General features: G+C 40.7%; 1 protein-coding gene across 2 annotated transcripts in view; it reads left to right on the top strand.

Moving 5' to 3' along the window:
• The window catches only part of CDH20 (cadherin 20), a 110,787-nt gene that overhangs the window by 67,045 nt on the left and 21,216 nt on the right, over positions 1 to 22,526 (top strand). For both annotated transcript variants that reach the window (XM_015854640.2, XM_015854639.2), the window contains 4 exons: positions 9,645 to 10,012; positions 16,100 to 16,394; positions 18,092 to 18,211; positions 21,244 to 21,411. In XM_015854640.2, the coding sequence (XP_015710126.1) occupies positions 9,770 to 10,012; positions 16,100 to 16,394; positions 18,092 to 18,211; positions 21,244 to 21,411 (826 nt within the window). In that variant the 5' untranslated portion in view covers positions 9,645 to 9,769. The remainder of the gene's footprint in view (positions 1 to 9,644; positions 10,013 to 16,099; positions 16,395 to 18,091; positions 18,212 to 21,243; positions 21,412 to 22,526) is intronic.

The raw sequence follows: 22,526 nt of genomic DNA, 5'->3' as shown, positions 1-22,526 counted from the left end.
TAAATTTCATGTGGACTGATTGATTTGGCAAGGGATTCCAAAAGAGTAGGCTATGCAGCCTGAGAGGAAGCAAACATAATATCTAGATACCCCATCAATTTTTCACTGGACACTAGATCAGGCTTTGGCCAAGACTGAGCTATGCTGATGTAGTAAAACTATATTTTTCTTTGTGCTTCTCCCAGACTTTAAAACAGAAGATGGGGTAAAGGCTGGAAAATTTGGAAGAAATAGAAGGTGATATTTTCACTGCTAGATATTTAGAGATGAAATAATTCTTCAGTCAAAAGGAAGAAAATAAAACTCACACTTCAGTATCTAAACCACTTGCAAGGGTCAGAAAGGAATTCTTACCTCTTACAGCACCTCACAACAGAACAGCCTTCTTTTTCATCATTATTAACTAAAGATGATGTATCAAGCAGACTCACACTATTGACCTCTAAAAGCACTGGTGCTTATTCTCATTTCTCTTTGTTTTCCTCTTCTCTTCCTTTCCCTGTCTAAAATTTCAAATACAAAATATTTAATTAATTAGATTTCACCCACAAAGAGGAGGAAACAGCGAGATCAAGGATGGATGTTTCATCTTCATCTGCAAGCAAAGTTTTCTTGAGCAACTGACTTTCAGGCAAATTGTTTAAGTTTGCATGCACTTGTCTTTCAAGTTTCAAACATTTTCCCAGCAATCCATCAAATGGTATCTAAGAAAAATTCCACTTTTCCTCCTTTTCTCACACTTTCTGCAGTTAGTATTTCACTTGTTCCTGACCAGAAGCCTACTCCATTTTCGCTTGGGAAGTACTATCCCTCCAGCTTCTTGCTGTAATCCTCTTTACTTCTATTAATTACAGCTATTCTGATGCCAAGTTTCTTTTGTCAGAATTTCCTTTGCTTCTGAACTATCACATCCGAAGAATACCGCGGGGAACTTTTAACTACTTGGAACTACCAGTTATTGCCAATTTCTAAAGGCAAAAATCTCAACATTCAGAGCAGAGATCTGGTTTGGAATCCTCACGTCTTGAAAAGATACAGCGCAGTACTGAATAAAAAATGTAGATCTACAAGTAAGATAGAATAGAAATAAATAAAATAAAACCACCAACTGCTGCAGTGTGCACACAAGCCAGAAGCTAAGCTGCAATCTCATTTGAGAAGCTCTTCTGCAGTATATTTTGGTTTTCTTTTATACATTTTCTGCATTTTCTTGCCCTCCTTTGATGACATATTAGCAGCTCTGCCTGAATTCTTGAGAATTAAGAAAGACTCATTAAGTTCTTTGAGAGATCACATTAAGAAACTGCCCACAGTGGGAGAAATGGGCCTTGATGTCTCATGCAGTTATTGGAAATAGAGTCTTTCTCTGCTTATGTGCCGTGTCCAGGATCAGCAGTTCTTCATATCCTGACTGATGTCTCTGTATTTAAAAAGAAGGCATTATGCTTAGATATTAAAGGGGTCCAAAATGACCTGCTTGTGACCACCAGTGAAGGATAGCAAATGGAAGCCGTAGCCTACTTTCAGGTCCATACTTAGAGTTTAAGAAACCCAGACAGAGGAACTAATTCATTTACAATACTCAGCTTCTGACAGGGGAGGGGGCTGGGAAACCTGGGAACATCTCCCAACAGTGGATTATGAAGAAGACAGAAAATAGATAATGGAATCATCTTCTTAAGAGGTACTCTCTGTGCATGTCACATTTTCACGGGTCAATTAGTTAATACCTCTCATACACTCCCTGTGGAGACTGCAACAATTGACTTTGAATACCAAAATCTAGCAGTTGGCATGCAAAGCATATGAGGTTGTTTTTCAGATTTTATGAACATTATTCTTACCATATTTAAACAGATGTGGGGCAAATGAGGTCAGCAGATTTTTTATTCCTTTTTCATTTTTTCAGTCTGAAAGTGTCCTGTGAAGGCCAGGGACTCATATTCTGTATTTCTAGAAACATTTTGAAGCTGTGTGATAAGAACAAGGTAGCACTAAGAGTTCAGATAGAAAAAGGCTTTAAGTCTTCTGTTTCTTTTACTTTTTGTTTCATTTCATAGACAGCAGCTTAAAGTCAGCATGGAAATGTTCATCCTCTTGGTTTGTAGCATGTCTCCATGTTCAGACAGGGAAATCTCTGAAGTCAAGACAAGGTACAGATGCCAGTGTCGAACAGCTGGAACAATGTCATACTCAAGAAATATGAATTAGAGGAAAAATGTTCACCTCTTACAGCACCTGCAGCTATTCTGAAGCTTCTTCTAAATGAATACAGAGACAGTTTTAAGTTAATAAAAAAAAAGTACCAGTGAGTATATGCACTTATTTTGAGAAATGGCTAAATAATGTTTTCTGGCTGGAAATAAAAATACCCCATTCAATTCTTTGCCTTCAGCAGTTACTCTTGGATGTGAGATGTTTTGGGTCTAGTTTTAATGTGTCAAAATGCTGTATGAAATACTGAGCTAACAAGGAATGCGATCATTATGAAACTAGGAAGTTGTCTTCACCAATGACAGCACATTGGTTCTGGCCTATCATTGCTTTCAATCATCATGCATGAGTAAAAATATATACCTGAAAGACCTCTATCTGCTTCAGACAGACAGCTGCTTCCCTTATCTGTCTCCAGATAGGAGATAACTCTTTTTTCCATCTTCAGCACTTAGTGGGTATCAGTGAGCCTTATCATTTATCCAGCAGCTCAGGGATAAGAAAGAGTCCAGTTTTCATTGCTGCTTGGAAATCTGTCATATTCTGAGGACTTGCATACCCGAAGTGTGATGTTTAATAGCCTAAGGAGATGATTTGCTACCACAGCCACCATGTAATACAGACAGGGACACTTCAGGTTCAAAACGCATTCTAGGTGTGCAGCAGGATGGGTTTTATCTGGTTGCAGGGGAATGAGAGGTCAGGTTAGAATCCACTCAGGACCTGGAAAAGGGGAGACACAGGGGCAGAAGGAAGTAAATGAAAATAAGAAAGAAGGAAGGGGCTGTTGATATATATATATATATATTTTATTTTTTTTTGGTCAGAGAGGATTGTAACAGTTCTGAGAAGGTCCTACTCTGGCCATAAGTACTCCAATGGCTGAGGCACAAATTTGTACCCCTAAGCTATGTCCCTGCTGGCCTCGGCTTGCAGAGATTGGGTAGGCACTGCAGTATTCAGAATGGAGGGCAGACTCATCCAGCATTTCCGTCTCGTCTTCTCTACACTGGCTCTCTAACAGGCGCCCATGTCTTCACGCTACACCTGACCTATCCTTCTTCCTTTTTGAATTCCTATAGTCCTATATGCCTATTTTTGAGTTCCTATATTTTAAAATGTTACCTGTCTGAGAGGACATGAACATCAAGTAACAATTTAGAGTTGCTTGCATACATTTTTTTTCTAGACAGCGTGTCAAAATCAGTCAGAAAACAGTGTGAACTAAAGTGAATCTTGTATTCATAATGAAAGCTTATTTTGTGTGCTTTCATATGCATTATACATTTTTGCATATCCTTTATTGGACAGTAGTTTTTTATCTGGCATTTATTTGGATTTTCCTATGTATTTGCAATGCCTTATTTGTTCCTATTGAGGCTGACTTCAGTAGAGTCAGTTAAACCAGTGTCTGAAATCCTATCTTCCATCTCTCTTGCTTTTTTACTATAGTATTTACAGTACCTCCCACTGAGTAAAAGCTGTGTATCAGATCTTCACCTGATGTAAGTTATCAGCATCATTTTATTTAGAAATGTTTACTTTGTGACTGTGTGCATATTTCATTCTTTTTGATCTTTTTATGAGCCTGTAACGATAGGGCTGGGATTTATACGATGGGATTCCCTGTCATTCTGTGGGATTTTTTGCTCTGACTGCACTCTGTAGCTTTGAAGCACTTCAGATCTTGAGTAAAATGAGTTCACTGATGTGTCCCAGGAGAGACCGCTGACTGGTCTGTGGATGTAATTTTATGACAATGGATTGTATTGTGAGTTAATGTTTATGCACCATATGGTACATTGTCAACCTTCATTGTATTTACGAAGATCTCAATAAAATGAAGCAAAAATAAAAATACATATTCAGGCCCAGTCTATTTTCAGTAACAATCTCCTCTGGGTTTTTCTTTTTACATTGAACTTGCCTAGTGATTATAACAAGGGCTAATAGCAGTAAGACTGGCCTGGGCCAGGGATAAAACATACGCAGTTCTGGAAGTAGTACAGATTCATTTAGGACTGTAACCAGCCTGTTGAAGGTACCTAACTTTTACGTGCTGAAAGCATTAGGAAATCCAAAATGAGACAGGATTATGCAAATTGCCATGGAAATTTTAGAACCTAGTTCAGTGCAGGGGAGTAGTCTTGGAGGCTGGTGTTTAGGCACCTTTTACAGGATGTCTGCCTAGCAAAGAACACAGCTTGCACTTTCTTTCTGACCGATGCTCGTACTGGTTTACTGCAAAGGCATCTGACAACAAAGCCATGAGTAAGTAAGGGTATGGGAAACTAAGTAGTAAGCTGAAAACATAAAAGAACAATATATTTGATAAGGGAAAAAACAGAATAGCACTTATACCCCCATCTTGGGTTCAAAATGTCACAAGAAATTCAATGAGCAAAGTATATAGCTCACTTGAAGAATTCTTTTCATTGAACTTCAGTTTCTTCCTACTGGGTTCGTTAAGATTGTTTGGATTCTTTTGGCAAAACAGCATGTCCCCCACTCTTTTAAAAAGTGTCATTAAGCACGGAAATCATTTTCCATTAACATATTATTTCAGTATATGTACTGCCAAGTAGCATTTAAATATATGCATCAAAAAATATCACATGTATTTGTGTACTTATGTATGGATTAAGTGGAGGAAGGAGTTTAAAAGTGATTGCCTCTTTCTTCCCCATTTTTCACTTTAGTATGTCTCCTGTAAATGAATTGCTTCTGCTCTGGGGATGTGCCTGCATGGGATCCTGTGAACTCTGCAATGTTGTGTATGAGTGCTAGGTTCATACAGCAAAATCCATTAGAAAGACTAGGGATAAAGGATGTAAGCATGTAATTAATTTTATGAATGCAAATAGTCTGCTAACTTTCTGGGAGACTACTTGCTCAAAATGGCAAATTCACTAAGCATGCGTGTAAACCTTTTCAAGTTTCAGCTTTTTAACTACAGAACCCTTGGCATTTATGTAAATATGTATTGAGCACAATACATTTCAATCCCAGTGGAACTCTCTGCTTGCTCACATGGTCATCCTAACTATTAATATCTTTATCCTTTCTTTGGAAGTGCTGTTCTCTTCAGAATTAACACAATAAATGTGTCACTCGCAAGAAATGCTAGAAGTTGGTTCTGGTGTATATTTCTCTTTCCTTTTCATCTTTGACCAGAATTAGACATTCAATTGAGAACAGTTTAATTACCGTACAAATATGGAGGGGTGGTGGAGTCTTTAAAAATGGAACATTAGCAATATCTCACAATTGGAATGTGCCTGTTTTACTTGCAGAGTGTGTGCTAAAAGAGAGATTTGTATTTGAAAAAGTGGAAAGTGCCTTGTGCCTCTTTTGTGTAGAACAATTAGATGGTTCCTTTGTGTTGTATATATGCCACCAGTTGCATGGGGTTCAATTAGATCTTCATGGGTCTTTATGAAGCCAAAAGCCATATTTGTAACTGTTGACTGGCAAGAAAAAGGATTTTCAGCAGCGTGTTCAAGGCAAGTGCAGGAAAAGAAAGCAACCTCAACAACTGAGATGGTAGTCAAATATTCATCACAAAAGAAAGGGAAAGCAAGGAGTTCACTTTGGATCAGGGATCTAAACTGCACAGATGCAGCTAAGCTTATTACAGTAGGGTTCTCTACTGTGAGTAACAAAGTGTGTTCTGAAACACATTTTAATTTTTCTCGAAAGGTAAAATACCCTCTGAATATTGTGGACATATTCAATCTTCTTATGCTTAATAGTTTTTTTGTGTGTATGAGTAAGGAAAATAAGACTTCCCTCCTTTTACTGCTTTGAAATCCTTTGCCTATCCCCATACTGAGCTATGAAACATGAGTTTCTGTTATATATTTTATATAATAGGGAGAAGTTCATGAATTCTGTGTTTGCAGATATAATTATGAGCTTGTTTTGGAAAGCTCCAAGAAACGACTTCCATTAAGAGACCATTAAAGGTCTTTATCAGTTATGCTAACAAGTGCCTTCCTGTATGATCAATTGCCTTGATGTTCCTGCAGAGAACTACCCTGCCTGAGGCAGAACAGACTGCATAAATGCCCGTGTCATCCAACTGTAGCAAAAAGCTCTAAGGTCCACATGGGGCTAGAGACTCTACCAAGCCAACACTATCAGAGCATATGGCTATCATCCTGGTCAACTGTTGTAGCTACAGTCCAGGTGACTCCGTACTCATCCATCACACTCAGCTGGTGATGCAGCCATTTGCACAAGTCCTTTGAAAGACTCAGTCATCCATAACTTTTAACTGTACAATTCAAACTCCAGTTCTACACAAGTGATTTTTATATGTCTGAAAAAATACCTCACTTGAAAAATAGTATCCCTTGCAGAGCCAAGGATCAACAGTAGGTGAAGCTGAGGAGAAGGAGCACCAAAGAGATCAACAGCACCACAGACCAGAAGTTTACAAAGGTCTGTTCATTCTGTCAGTATAAGCTAAGGACCTGAGATAGAAAAAAATAGTGTAATACTCCTTCAGCTTCAGAAGTAGAGGAGCTATTTGTGATTAAACTCTGTTGTTCATTGTAGTATTGGGCCCGCTTGTTAACAGTTTTGGAAAGGAATGAGACACCAAAAACTGAAAATCAACTGAGCCACCTCAGTACAAGTAGTTTCCATGCTTATAAAAATATATGACTATGTCACTGTGGGCTGGCATTAAATGGAGAAACTACTGTTACTCAGAGAAGAAGCATCCTTCTACAAGACTTCATATTACTTACTGGTGTGTTTCCTGTTAGTGCCCTACACTAAAGTAGGATTGCATTGGGAATAGTAAATACTCTTCCTAATTTTGCTGCTGAGGATCACAATGTTGAACATTCTTTAAGAAAGGTTCTTCAAGGAACTGCATGACAGTGTGACCTTCAAATAACAAAAGCTGTTTTCATAGACAACCTGTAATAGTGCATATCCAGAGGAAAAACATCCTGATGACCAGAATTCTTCTGCTATTACCTTACTACAGGTATGCTGTTAATTCTTTAAGTTTATATATTCATATCCTAATACTACCCTGATTGAGGGCTATTGACCTTCATTGGCTGAATTTAATTGCAGGAGACAACTGGCATCATTAGTTCTGAATTCATGTTTGGGGCATTCACCTATAACATAATTCTCATTGCCACAGGAAATGGTTCATCATGCTGTGTCATTACTTTTCTCGTACAGAGAAAAATGTAACTGACTTGTACAGGAGATGGAATTCTAAAAGTAAAACTCTAGATGGGACCTCAGCCAGTGGCTGTCTCTGCTTTCCCATCCAGCAGCACAGTGGAGGCAGTGATGTGTTCCCTCAACACATAGGGAAAGGTGGTGGGAAGCCTCTCCTCATCTTTATTCAACAGTAAAACACAGGTTGTCAATGATGTCCCCTTAACTTAGTTGAGAAAAACTTGTTCTTGACAGCATACAAAGAGCACAGTGTACGTACCTATTATGTGATAAGGCCTTCAGCTTCCTTTCCCCAGTGTAAACATATTTTGGCCATCAGGAGCTAAGGATTTGCAGGACAGAGTGAAGCAAGCACTCCATGCACTGCTGTTGAACTCCTTAGACTGTGAGCATCCAGTAAAAGCTGAACCTTGCCCCTGCCTTTCACACAGGTGCCGGCTTCTTTGTGATATGACAAATACACAGAGTTTACTGTGGTCCTTCTAGGCTTGTACAGCTCAAATAAATCCCTTTTCAAACAGCGAACCCAACATATTATGTAGCTAATATCTAAACAAGATAGCAGTTCTGTAAATTGCTGTGCTCAGAAGAGATCTACCATGTTCTTTGTTTATAGTTTTTCTTTTCTTTTTTGCACCTAACCCTAGGTTTAAAACTTTTCAAGGTAAGCACTGGGTAGTTGTTTGTTGTTATTCTTCACAACTGTATCAGCTAGCAGCACTGTGTAGTTATATTCCTTCAGGGCTTTATATTTGGAAACATCATTTTGTGTAGAAATCAATCTAAGACAGTTATTTTGAGTTTACTTTCCTTGAGGACATGTATTTCAGAATTAATCTGTCTCCTTCAGATTTCAGTGAACTTTTGAATTAAATTCCAATTTGCTAATTCAGCAGATAGTAGAGATTTCTATGGGTCCCAGGACTCCTGTTATACCAGCTTGGATGCTAGAAGTTTTTCTAATGCTCTCTTCTCTGTTGAAAACATTGTACCGTCTCAGTCATCACTTCAAAATACTTTGCTGAAAAAGTCTGTAATACTTTTTATGATATTGAACTCATTCAAGAATTTCAATTAGGAATATTTGACAGATGTCTCCTGCTACTTTTTATTTCCAGGAGATAGAACGATTAATTAAGGCAAAAGACTTAACTATGGAACAGCAGTAAAATGAAGTGTATGCTACTTTCTTAAGCCTCAGAGCCCAGTATGCCTTTCCTAATGAATCCATTTGTCTTGAAAAGAATTGATAGCAGAGTTCTGAAAAAGAGCAGCAACAACACTCAGCCCATAGAGGATGTATGGAGTAGTTTTAGAAGTGTAATTTGAGTGCAGTATCACATCATTAAACCCAGCATAACGGCGAAGGAATGGGTAGCTACAATCCATAGCCTGGACTGAGGTCACCGACTAATCTGACTTTATGACTACAAAAGATCCCGGACTGATGAGAAAGTGTCCTCTGATAGAGGTCAGCATTCCTTAGCCAAAATGGGTCTTTCAGACTGGTGGAGGGAAAGTGTGTTAGGACATATCACACAATAGCATGTGACCGTCAGCACTCTGAAACCTTTTGTGGGTTATAAAATGATTAACTGACCATTCAAATTCTAGAAATGTTGCATTTGTAGCAGCGATCAGCTCCTCAGAGGGGAGGCAGCAGAGTGTGAAACCTGAATTCAAGCAGCAGGGAAGGTTTAAAGTACAATTAAAACCAGAAATAACTTGCAGCTGCTAGAAATGAAATTCAAGGTTGGTAATGCAGCAATATATGTATTTAAGTAGACATGTTTGCGTCCACGTGTGTGTAATGACAATGGCATAGTTTTCAAACAACAATTAAAAAAGAAACCTGTTGCCAAGAAGATAGAAAGATATAAATTTCCAGAGTTGGTAGTATTAAATATTCTCTGAGGACTTCAGGTCATAAATATTTCTAAAGAGTGTGCACTTAGCTCATGCCAATCAATACTATAAAGAAACCCTGTAACTAAGTTAAAAAGTAGAGAACTCTTACTTACTGAGTCCTGGTGATTCTTTTATCTGAGTTTCCAGTTCTGCTGCTTATATGGTAATAGTCTTCAAAGTTTCAGAATGTGCGCATCCTGTTATTATATTTTTATATTGAAGATTAAATATTTTATAGTATATTTGCCTATTGAGGAAATTCTTTTACCTTGGGGAAAATAAGATCCTGCTATGAATTTCCTTTAACTTTACAGGAGGCTGCCGTTCTCAGAACCAGGATCTCTCTTGGACATTTCAAAGGACTACACACAAGACCTGCTTTCTTCTCAAGGGACCCAAGATACTGTGTTTTGACTTTTAAGTCAGCCCTAGTATACGGATGTGGACTTCAGGTAGAATGAGCAATGCAAAGAACTTGTTTGGACTTGGGGTCTCCTTGTACTTTTGGGGACTGATGGACCTAACTACAACTGTGCTGTCAGGGAGTGCCAGGCCCTTCACTGAAGGGCCAGAAGACAACCTGTCAGACAAGCTGCATCAGCGTATGAAGAGGAGCTGGGTGTGGAACCAGTTCTTCGTTCTGGAGGAGTACACAGGAACGGATCCTCTTTATGTTGGGAAGGTAAGAGCTGCCCCAGGAGGATGTCTGGTAGAGTACATGCATCTGTGTGCATGCAGACCGTGGGAGGTTTCTCTAAGTGCATTTTTATTCCCTTCTTTCTGGCAGTGAATCTATACACTTAATTTTACTTCAGCCCCCAAGGACTCTTCACCAGTGTCACCTTTAGCCGTGAAGAATTTCCTTTTCAAGGTGCTGTCAATATATTTGCCTATTTCAAAGAGATCTGCTGTAACCATCATCAGCTGTAATTGAGGTAGCGCTAGAAAGTCTGCAGTGATCTTTCCAGGGACTCCTTCAATGTCAAGACAAAGCAAGGTTGTATTGACATGAGGGGATTAGGAAGGAAAGGAAGTGTTTGTGATCATGCTTCTGTCTGTGATCAAGTCAGCTGGAAGATGAAATTCACAATCAAATGAAATAGCCACTATCTCTTGAAAACTGACATTTCAGTTTTTGTTTTCTAAAAATCTCTGGGGTCGGAGTATCTTCTTTATTACCACAGTTTGACCCCAGGTTAATTATGTGGACTAGGGAGAAGCGGAAGGGTAGAGGGACAGCTTATTAAATGCAACAATCCTATTTTCAGACCCCTTGCACATTGAGAATATATACATCAGTACAAATATTTGTAAAATTGACTTCTGTGCTCACCTTGTCTATCTGGCAGCATTTTGAATTCACTTTACCTCCTCAAAGAACATGCTGATGGAAGTCAGACCTGTAATGTCTGCCATCGCAACATACGTCGCTGTATCCATCCTCCTTAGTCTGCTTTCCCAACATTTGTAAAGACTCTGAACTATTTAAAGTATTGACCTGCTAATCAAAGTATTGACCGGCTATTCAAAGGCCTATGGGCAGCACTAAGTTTGCATTTCATTAAAACCGAGTTGACAAATCTGGGAAAAAATGGGGTGGGTTACTGTAGTGAAGTGTTTGAACAATGCAAATGAGATTTTACATGCATAGATGATGAGTACGGCCTAAATATAGGTAGATATGACAAACTAGGCCAAGAAATTATGCCAGAAAACAATTCCTTTAGATTTCATCACTTTCTTTCCAAGCTATCCATCCACAGAAAATGAATCACAAATCCAAAGGCACATTCTGGACTTGCATTTATTGTTTTACAAATCCACGGAGTTAAACTGAGCCTTCAGTCATACCAGTATAAATCAAAATGAATGCACTGGCTTCAAAGGACCTCCTTCCAATTTATCCTTGTGAGACTGACAGCAAGATGTGCTCTCCTTCCTTTCTCCCACAGCAGTGGTATTACTAGTGATTGCCATCAAATAGGATGACATTTGTCTTCATTCATCTCCGCACCTAACTTTTCAGCTCTTGAGATCTCTATTGATTAAAGATATTCTTATTTTCGTGCCACTTATTACTTTGGAACAATGACCAAACAATATTTTGCATACTCAGTTTCATCTGAAATGAATACAGACTTGCACTGTAAGCTGAATTTCAGCTACAAGTAGTACAGGAAGAGATCAACTCCTCTTTGCTTTAGACTTGTGGTATTAGGAGCACAAAAACAGCACATCCAGCAGTGCTCTTGACCTTGTTCCCACTCAGTTCTACTGAATTGGATTAGCAGCAGTGGCACTGCATGGTCTGTGTCCACTATATAAAGGGCCAAGCTGCCATGAGTGATCTCTTTTCTAGACCACGGCTGGGTTACAGTAGGGGCAAGCTAGGGCTAATTAGCTCTCAGGGTTAACATGAGGCCAATTAGCCTCATGTACTCCCAGGCTGCTGGCTAGCATGTTCCAACAGCCTCCTGTGTTTCATGTACACCAACCATCATGGAATTACGCTGCCAAAATGGCCTTTGGGGTTCAAAATCTCATCCTCTCACCCTCTCCCATTCCTAAACCAAGTGCAGAGCAGTGTGGTGAACGCTGCAGCAGCTGCCGGGGGGGAAGGGCCTCCCCTCAAACAGCTGAAGGCGCAGACCCTTGGAAGGAGCTGCAGCCTACCATAATCCATCACCGTGGCTGCGTTCATGCTGCTTGCACCTGAGGGATCCTTAGGAAAGGGGTCAGCAGGGAAGAGGCTGTGGGCTGAATTAATTGTTCTGGCAGGATAGAAATTCTTCAGCCCAAGCCACCTCAGGCAGGCTCAGAAATATCTCGTGCAGAGCTGGGCGGCAATGGAGAAGGACTTCAGGCCCATGGTCTCGGTGCAAGTACCAGCCCTTGAAACTGCCCTGGGTGCCTGCTGGACAGACAGAGCCTCCTCTGACCCCTACCACCCACAGCACCCTGGAACATCCTGCTTGCCAAGCCTTGCTTTCATCTGCCTGCTTTCCACAGCCTGTGGCAGATGGAAACAGTGTACAGTGTTGGTCCAGATATATTTACTTCATACTCTAAAGGAACCCCACAAGGGAGGAGCTCCTCTGATGCTCTTCTGCAGCTGTTTCTGGCTAGTTATGCACTACTGAAGTAACCTCAAAATAGCTTGAGCCTAATATGATTTTCAAGGCTGCTATAAAAATTGTATTTTCCTATGTATCTGTAAGTCATGGAGCAAAATATCTATTGGGCAGGGAAATGAAAGGAAACTTCCTGAGATGAAATCAGTATAATTTTTGCTTTTCTCCAGTGCTCGTTATTCTTATATAAAGTGTTTTTTATCTTCAGAAGTTTCCATGTCATAGATATGAGGCTTGAGCTTTCTTATAACTATTGTTAGCTAGTAGGACAAACTAGGGAAACCACAGTCCCTGCATGTGCTGTAGCAGGTATTTTCCACATTTGTCTGGCAAACTAAACTGCTTCGGTACTTGAACTGGAGACAGACTTTATTGCTTTGCAGTGTCAGAGCCTCCCTAGTCCTATTTCAGAGGAAAGAGGCATTTCAACCACAGCAACTGAATGAGCGAATAAAATGCCTTCTTTCTACAGACTATCACTACATATCAACGAAGTGCTCTCATGCATCCTCACAGATTCCCCTGCAGGTGCTACCTCCCTGGAGGCAGAGATGGGAGAGCACATCACAACCCATTCAGTGGGTCTGAGTGAGTCCTTCCCTGAGCCACCCTCAGCAGCACCACTCTCTTGCATGTACTTTTTGCCTTAATTGAGCCTCCTTAATCTTTGCACTATCCTTATCAAAAGAAACAACTCAGGTTGTCACAGGTAGAAATTTCTTTAGTACGGAAGAGAAAGTACTTTTGAATTGTTCCGACTTCTGAGTCAGTCACATGGCAGCACAATTTATTGCACCACCCATAAAACAGAGCCAGCTTAAAGCCCAGTCACCTTTCCAGCACAGTCACTTCTACATACACTCCACCATTGTGATACTGGGTTTGTCACTGCAGTAGTGCGAGCTTCAGTTTCTGTGGACACCTCATTCTTTCCAATTTATTACAGTCTGTATTTATTAAGTCTTCTACTTTTTTCTTTGCCATGTCTTCAGGCTATATGAGAAGTTACAAAACTGCTTCTAGCATTTCTTATTGCCTAGTCTTAGCTGAGACCTTGGTTGAGGCTTTTAACAAATCGCAGTTAGACAGAGATCTTCTTGTACTCCTGAATTCTTATTAGTGTGCCACAGTTGTTCCTTGTTTTTCTCCCTACATAAATATATTCATTCCAAACAGGGCTTTGAGCAGAAGGGGTAACTTAACTCATCAGTTGTACTCAATATCTTCTTCCAAGTCTTCATAACTTTTCAGAACATCTGCTATTTTTTTTATTTTATTTTTATTATTTATTTTTTTCCTGTTTAATAATGACTTCCTAATTTTCCAAAACATGTTTTCTTCCATCAGGCCCAACTCTTAATTCCCCAGTCAGGTCTAACATCTGTATCGGCCTCAGCAGCTGTACATACTCACCAGTGCACTTATGCACCAAAACAAATGCCTAAGATTTAGCTTAGTGGTGCTGAATCAATTTGAAAACCTACATAGGTTGCTCTGAAAGTAATGCCTTCTATTTATTTCCATGCGAACTACAATGGATGCAGAGAGCAACATCACACTGTTTGATAGAGCAAATTCTCAGCTACAAACTGTTATTTTTCAGCATATTCACCACTACCAGCTATGCATTTTCACCAGCAATGAACAAACTTGTATGACACACTTGTAAAAATCTGAACTGGTGGAGGTGACCCACTGTTTCACAGCTGCTATGATGTCATTGTTGCTGAAACACAGCACCCACTGCCTCACTGTGCTCACATCCACTGTTTGGTCTTCATAAACATCAATTAATGTCAATGGGTGCCATTTTTTCCACAAAGAGGAATTCAGCGGCATACTTTTGTTTCATACATACTTCCATGTCAGATGCAATTTAATCAGACTGCCCCTCTTATGCCATCTGTCACAAGACAACAAAATGTAATGGAATAATGGTGGGAAGGTTCAACCTATACTGCCATAGCACCAATATCTGCCTCTGACTTTCTGTACCAACATGGTAAAATAGGAGGCATTACTTTCAGAGCAACCCTTGTATAACAGCATCCTCCTTATGGAGGTATGCTGTTTATGAGCTATGACAATGATAATCTCCGAGCTATGAGTATTTAGGGCAAATAATGACAACCACCGTTGTTGTTTTTTTAAAATTAATCACAAAATGCTGATTCTTGAAGATGTGCCAGTTTGCAATTCTGGCACCTGCATGAGAAATAATACATATGGCAGTCATCTAAACATAACTGCTTTGCCAATCGTTTCTGGGCTTGTTCCTCCTCCATTTAGCTGATACATCACCTGAGAGCTGCCAGCATTCCTCCAAAGGCCCGATACAGATTTCTCAGATACAGCGGCCACTGCAGAGACTGTGAGCAAAATGATGAAATGAAGAATCAATTACCTGACAAGACAGTTGTCACAGTCTGTACCTTTAGCTCCTGCAGCCACTTTAGAGTTCAGCTGTGGCAGATGGGTTCCTGCCTTTGACGATGGTTGTCATGGTAGTTGTTGAAGGTCAACATGCCGCCAAAGTACTCTGATGCCGCTCTGCTACACAGAGGCTCAAATCCCGGGGGTTGGACTCGATGATCTCTAAGGTCCCTTCCAACCAGCATGAGACTATGATACTATGAATGATACTATGATGATTAAGAGTTGGTTGGTTGTTTTGTTTTATCTATTCTTTATTCATTTCCAGATACGATAATCACATTTCAAAACAACATTCACACCTCAGCTGTTCCTTTAAGTCCCTTTTGATTGTTGCACCTCAGTTCTAATACCATCCTGTTGGTTAGGACTGAAACAGTTCTCTATTCTCTGGGCACTGGTCAAGACTTTACGCTCTGTTCCTCAAAACCATGGAAGTATGAGCATACTGTTAAGCACCCAGACAGCATGAGTGAAATTAAGTGTTCTGTTTGACTTTTGATAGTCATTCCAGTATTTTGGAGGAACCAGGTGTTTAACAGAATGGTATTCCCTGGGATGATTTGTTTCTGTTTCAGATGATAATTTTCACAGCATTTACTTTTACTCTGTTCTATTGCATTCCCAGCTATCTGTGGCTGCTCAGAACTAATTAGCAGTCATGCAATAAATCCATTTGCTAATTCCCTAGAATTTCTGGAATGCTTCTCATCTATATATCCTACCACAGACACAATGAAACATTCCTCATTGATTATTTTACCTACAGCTTGACAGTAATTCTCTCCTGAAGATGTAATGGTCCAGTTGAATTTTTCTTGCTTTTCATGGGAAAATTTCAGGGGATATTCTTTAGAAGATGTCTGAATGATGGCACTCACTGAGTAGCTCTGCCATCCTCCTTGATCACAAAGAAATTTACTTCATCTGCCTGATATTATGCTACCCCTGCAATCTCTCTCTTCCATGAGCAAGCACTGTCTGTATTTTTGCTGACCTCTCCATCAGACCTGGCAGTGAGTCCTTTTCAATGGCCACTGCAACCAGGCAAAGGATAATTGTTGCGCTGAGTGATATTTGAAAGAGGCACAGGGGCTGTTCCTTCATTGTAAAGTTCAGTAAGACCAAAATGCTGATGTGCTTGGTGTCTGTTGGAAGCTACTTGCTCTGTTTGTGCTCTAACTGAATCCTGTTCCTTTCCACAGCTCCATTCCGACATGGACAGAGGAGATGGTTCCATCAAATACATCCTCTCAGGAGAGGGAGCTGGCATCGTGTTTACAATTGATGATACCACAGGGGACATTCATGCCATTCAGAGGCTGGACAGAGAAGAAAGATCGCAGTATACCCTGCGAGCACAGGCTCTGGACAGACGAACAGGCCGGCCAATGGAACCAGAGTCAGAGTTCATCATCAAAATCCAAGACATCAATGACAATGAGCCCAAGTTCCTGGATGGACCTTATGTGGCCTCTGTTCCAGAAATGTCACCTGTAGGTAAGGCAGATTTTGTGGTTTAAGTCTCTGAAACATCAGTTTCCTGACTCTTTGGACTCTGTCTTTGCTCCTTGTGAAAGCTGCGGGGCAGGAGATCTTCTTCAGGGGTGCCTGGCTGCTGCAGGAGGAATGTAGGCTTTGCACCAGCAGCAGATGGGCACCTCTGAATGGAAAAATGTGGAGGGGAACTGGAGAGCTGAAGAAAGCTGTAATCTGAACATGCCCTCTGCAGACAACTGGCAGTAATGTAGTGCCTCTTCTCCCCTGCCCTCAGATGGTAGTAACAGTAATAACCATTACCAGCCAGGAAAGTATGGTTACAGAAACCAACGCAAGTTCATACTGAGAGCTGAAATGCTGTCCAGGAGTCCTTGAAATTGTATAGACACAATGACAAATTTTAGCAACTTTCTGCCTTATAATCCTGTATGCCTGCACTGAACACAGTTCAGTGGATCCCAAAGATCCAGTAGTGTTTGCTCTGCACTTCTAGAAAGTGAGATCATGTCAAAGACAGTCATTATTTCAGCGTAGCCAGAGGGCAAATAGCATCCTTCCTATCTACATGTCAGGATAAACTATTATCCCATTATCATATAACAATTCTAATAGTCACATTAAATACTCTTTTTTTACTGGATTTTTTTCTTTCTTTTGGAGAGGTGTGTTGCTTTTTGGCTCGGTGACATCATCTCTGAAATAATACCAAATAAATCACGTCCTGAAGTTACAGATACGCTTCAAGTCCTCATTCTTCAATACAATGTTGGCATAAGGCTGGAAACAAGTATCAAATTCAGAAATTCCATTCAGAAGTAATGTTACTTAATGCTAGCAGGTAGCTTGAATTTGTGTTTATTTTCCAGTGTGTATCTAGTAACACTAGATTTGTTTCTAACACAGAACATTATGTAGAAGGCTAAAGGCATTCGTAAAGGCATCGTCTGACATTTTAAGGAGTCAAAACTCTCATATACTTCAAACAGTTATGTCTCACCTTCTCCTTGTTCTTGATAAATTGCATCACCTACATGCCATTATTAGCTTCAGAGGAAGCAGACCTTGAAAACCAATTGAAGGAAAAGAAAAGTATATGCATCTGCGCAGGGCCCAAAAGGCACTTTAGCAGGGTGTAATCTTTAGTCCATGCAACATAAATTGCAATGCTACAGAGAGATTATCAGAGAGATGCATCCCTTCATGCTCAAAATTTGTGAGCAACTTCCATTCCTTAGTCAACATACAGCACCCATGGACCTCCTGCAGCAATCAGTGGTCAAGTCAGAATTTCTATAGACATTATTTGAACTGATTTCAGTTAACATTTTAAAGCAAGAAAGGGGGAAAAGAAACAAGTCACATGTTACTAGTAACTCCCTGTAAACTGCCACAAAATAAAGCAGTTCTGCAACTGTGGTCCACAGAGTTCTTGCTCTTATTATATCTTCTTAAAAATGCTTGCTGAATTTATGCCTGTTAATTCCTGTAGTGCTACTGAAATACAAGTACAAGCAATGAATAAAATAATAATGAAAAAAAAAAATGAAAAAAAAATTTGCCAGAATCAAATGGAGAAATTTGGTGTGGGAAAACTTGTCAGAAATTTTGACTTGGTCTGAACTGTGTACTTTTCATAATAGCTCTTTATCCCACATGATCTTCCTAATTTGTTTATTTATTTGTTTATTTATTATCAGGAACCTCTGTTATCCAGGTGACAGCAACAGATGCTGACGACCCAACCTATGGGAACAGCGCAAGAGTTGTGTACAGCATTCTCCAAGGACAGCCATATTTCTCTGTGGACTCTCGGACAGGTATGTTATTTCATTTGGGAATGAGCCAGTGTGGAAAATAAAAGTTTTAAGAAGGAAGAAGAAGAGGCACATCATGACTGTGGACTCAGAAACACATTTCCATGGCTTGGAAACTGGACAGAGCAGCACTGTGAGGTGGTTAAAGCAAGAATGTGGTAATGAACTCCAGAAGAAGGACTGCAGCAATATGTTAATCTTAGTGGTCATATTATGCTGTCAAGGAATTGGGCTTGTTTGATGCTGTAAATATCTTTGTTAGCTTCTATCACTGCTGTAATGTCTTCAGCAGATCTAGTTGGTAACCAGAATTGGAAAGTGCAAGTTGAAGTATGTAGTTCTGTGGAGCAGTTTTACCTAAGGGTGTTCTTGTTAATAACCTTAAATTTATCTCCAAGACAATCTCCCTGTCTTGCTTGTTTTCTCTCTCTTTTTCTGTATATATCTAAGGATTATATCCAAAAGAGGAATCTGACAGGTTTTGACAGTTTCTAAAGGGCATCTGTAGTGCTAAGGTCAGAAACTCATAAGATGATAGTCTCTGCTGAGCCCTAGGGAACAAAGTAGAAAAAAAATCACTATGTAATCCACTTCTGAAAGTTAGCAGTTTCTGGTTAGCAGGTGTATTACCCAAAGACAGAGTGCATGTGGCAAGCCAGCTCTATGCTATCTAATTAAAGCAGTAACATTCATTTTGTAATCAGGTTATCAAACATGGAAAAATAAGGGCGTAATCATCATTTTTGTTAAGTACTGAATGATTTCTAGGAAAGCAAAGAGGTAACATTCTGCTTCAGATCCAGTATTGAATTAACAACTAGAGTGCAACTTAGGCTGCAGAGAAGTCCTTTTAGTCCAAAATCGTGTCCTTGATTGCTGTTTAGTCGAGAAAAGATCCTCTCTCTCCATTTGGAAATTTCCCTGTCACTTAGACCTGCATCTCTGTACATTAGATCCAGAGTAACCTCAATCCATTTAAGGGTGCACACACTTGTCATTCAGAAACTGCTTTTTCCCCATCACAGGTACAGGACTCTAGCCAATTTCCCCAGTGCAAACCTGCCTGCAGGATTTGATAACCAACAAAATGTAATTGCCCCTCTCATGTTCTTCAAAAGCAGAGCTAGAGCATAAGCAATCACCAATTCCTTTGTAGTGATGCCTGATGATTAAAGTACCTAGGGGTGTGCAGGCCATTTCAGTGCACTCCTCTGCCAGCAGCCCTTGGGATCCTTATCCCTCACCTCCCAACATGGCCTAGCTCAACACCGCTCCTGTCCCTGTTCTGTCGTTCACCTCATGGATTTTGCATTAGCCTTGATGTAAACCAATTCAAAGAATGGCCAAGAGCCTCTGTCTTTTTTCCAGAGTACTTCTGCAGCCTGTTCATGACCAAATACCCTTAGAATGTTAAATATGTGGATTTAAGTCCTGTCAGGCAGTGGGCAAAGGTCCCTGATTCTCCCACATCCTGAGAAACCATTTGGCTGTTATGAAACAGAAAGGACATCACCTCTGCTCTTTACTATTTTTAAGTGTTGTTTTCAATTTGCTAAAACCAATAGTACTAGCACCTGATTTTGGAGAATCTGAGATCAGAGCCCTTCCCATGGCCACAGAGAAGGCTCAAGGTTCATCACCATCCTCAGCATTCCTTTGCCAACCAATTGTGTGCAGCATCAGGAGGAGGTGCATGGCCCCTCCTTCAAACATTACACAGCAATGCTGTATATCCAGGTGCAGGGGCCCTTTAGAAACCTGCATTTTTCTTTTTGGAAAAGCAAGCCAATGGTGTGCTGGGCTTTCCAAGAAAAGCCAAACCTGTTGGAGTAAGGGGGACCTAGGGCTGGTAGCAGAGGGCATGTGGGGATCTGAATGGCTGTGATGGTTGGTGTGCTGGACCACAGGTTCCAAATGCAGGTGCTTATGTCTTTAGATCTAGCTTGCTCTCTCTCAAGGAGGAGAAATTCCCAACAAAATATTTGCTAATAGAGAAAATACATTCTAAAATGCTACACAACCTATTTTCACTTCTTGTTTCTATTACTGAGGAGTTGAGGAGTTTCTCAACTTTGCAGGATGAGACTCTTAAGGACTTTGGGCAGCAAAATTAAAATAGCACACTGTGAATTGCCTGGTCCTGGTCGCTATTTCTTTCCTTTTACATACAATGATAATTGCCAATGCAATATCCTTTTATTGCTTTTTTATTAAACCCATACATTGTTTGCCTGCTAAAAATAAAGCCTCCAGCTGGCGGTGCACCCTGCACGCTGCTCCGTGCAGACAAGGTGGGTGCCTGGGGCTGAGGGAGCCATGTGGAGGGACACCCCAAATACAGTCTGAGTGTAGCCATGGCTTTGGGTGCTGCGGCACCCGGCTGCACGTCCTGCCCCGTTGGATTCTTGCAGCATCTATAAGAGAAGTGCTGCTGCCACCTCATGTCCTCTCGCAGTAGTGTCACCCGAGAAAGGGGATGGCCAACCTTCCCCACCCCCCCTCCTCTTGCCTTCCCATAGAATTAGAACATTTCAGTAGGAAAAGACCTTCAAGGTCAAATTCTAGTTGCCCCTGGCATGGGTGCCTATTGGACTTCAGTCAGCTTGTCCCCAGGAGACTGCATGCAGGAGGGCACCCTGGAAACCTCTGTATCTTTCCTCTGATCCCATTACTTCTACCTTTTATGCAGACTTTGTTTTTTTTTAGCCTAAGCACAGCCATAATTCAGCGTAGCGCACTGTGTTCCCACAGTACTTCTCCAGCTGCCATGGAAGGCAGCGCTTTTAATTTTGAATGGACAGCCTGCCCCACATCTGATGCGCTTTAACCGGGCTCCTTTAAAATTCACTCCTTCTGTTGACCTAGATTTAATTTGGGTGAGTTTTACTTTGCCAACAAAGGTGAGACTGAGTGCAGAGTCTGGTCTGATGCTTTGTGTAGGGAGCACGCTGCAGAAGCAGGACCACCCTGCCTCATTTGTGCACTAACTGCTGTCTCCTTTGTTCCCCAAACCACTTCCCCTTTCAATCTCACAGGCTTAATTAGGACAGCTCTGATGAACATGGACAGAGAAGCAAAAGAGTATTACGAAGTGATTGTCCAGGCCAAGGATATGGGTGGACAGCTGGGAGGATTAGCTGGAACAACCACAGTCAACATCACGCTCTCTGATGTCAATGACAACCCACCCAGATTTCCACAGAGTGAGTACCCACCCTGTCAAGATGGCAAAAAGGGCAGCACTGCATGACTGCTGTCTGCTCCCGTTCCAGCTATTTGCAAACCCGGTGTGGCAATAACAAGAGATGAGCAGAATTTCATATCAAAGGAAGAACTTTCCCTCAGAAAACACCAAAACGAAGCTTCCAATAGTTTGTCTTTCAGAAGAGGTTTCTGTCTGCCAAAATCATCAAAGGCAACCTGTTTTTCGCAGGGTGGAAAATTAATTTAAGGGACATTTTAAAAAGAGAGAGAGAGAATGAGGGCTTTTGTGTTCCAAGGCTGCTCGTGGCCGTTGCCATTGGCGGCTAATAGCTGCCCTGATTCTCTCCTTGTCCTATCTCCAAAAGGCTGTCTGTCAGATCAGGGCCATGTGGCAGTGCTGGAAGTTGGAAGATAATTCATTCAACACCGCAGCCAGGCCACTGCAGGGAGTGTCTGGTCGCTGAGTTGTAAGCGTCACGCAGGCTGTCCCACAGGCTGTTCTCCAGTAAAGGTACCCCTAAACCTCAGCAGTGTACAGCTAAACGATAAGAAATACAACAGCAACAGCCAATGCAGTGTGAAAACAGGCACCTCCGCTCTTAGCAGAAACATTGCTTTGTCTGTACAAAGTCTCAAAGCACAATTTGCAATCTTTTGCTCTTTTGTTGTTGTTATTGTTAATTATTCCAGGCCAAATTTACCTATGATATTGCATTTAAAAAACAGAAATTAAATTTCAGATTCATTTTAATAAATCTTCCATAGAACCTACAATAAAGTCCTGTCGTTTTAAAAAAAGAAGTCCATTTTCTGGTGGCACGGATCAGTCTCACGCTATTTTAGTTTTGCCATTTTTCTTATCTGGATGAGGAACAAAAGCTCCTGCAGTTCTTTTTGTTGCTCTGCTTCTTCTCCATCTGTTTCTACATGTGGCACTGATATATCAAAACACTCCACAAGGGCCAGCAAGAAGCATCAACTTCTACTTTCCTTCTCCTTTGAGAACAACTTATTGGTCATCATCAGTCCTGTTTGGAAAATGGCGTGAATTGTAACTTTGATGTCAAAGCCCGGGTTAAGGAAAATGAGAACAAATCAGACCCTGCCCTTGGTG

This window comes from Coturnix japonica, chromosome 2 (assembly GCF_001577835.2).
Source record: "Coturnix japonica isolate 7356 chromosome 2, Coturnix japonica 2.1, whole genome shotgun sequence".
In the NCBI taxonomy this organism is placed as follows: domain Eukaryota; kingdom Metazoa; phylum Chordata; class Aves; order Galliformes; family Phasianidae; genus Coturnix; species Coturnix japonica.
Note: the sequence above shows the minus strand (reverse complement) of the source record. Positions and strands in the feature narration are given on the sequence as shown.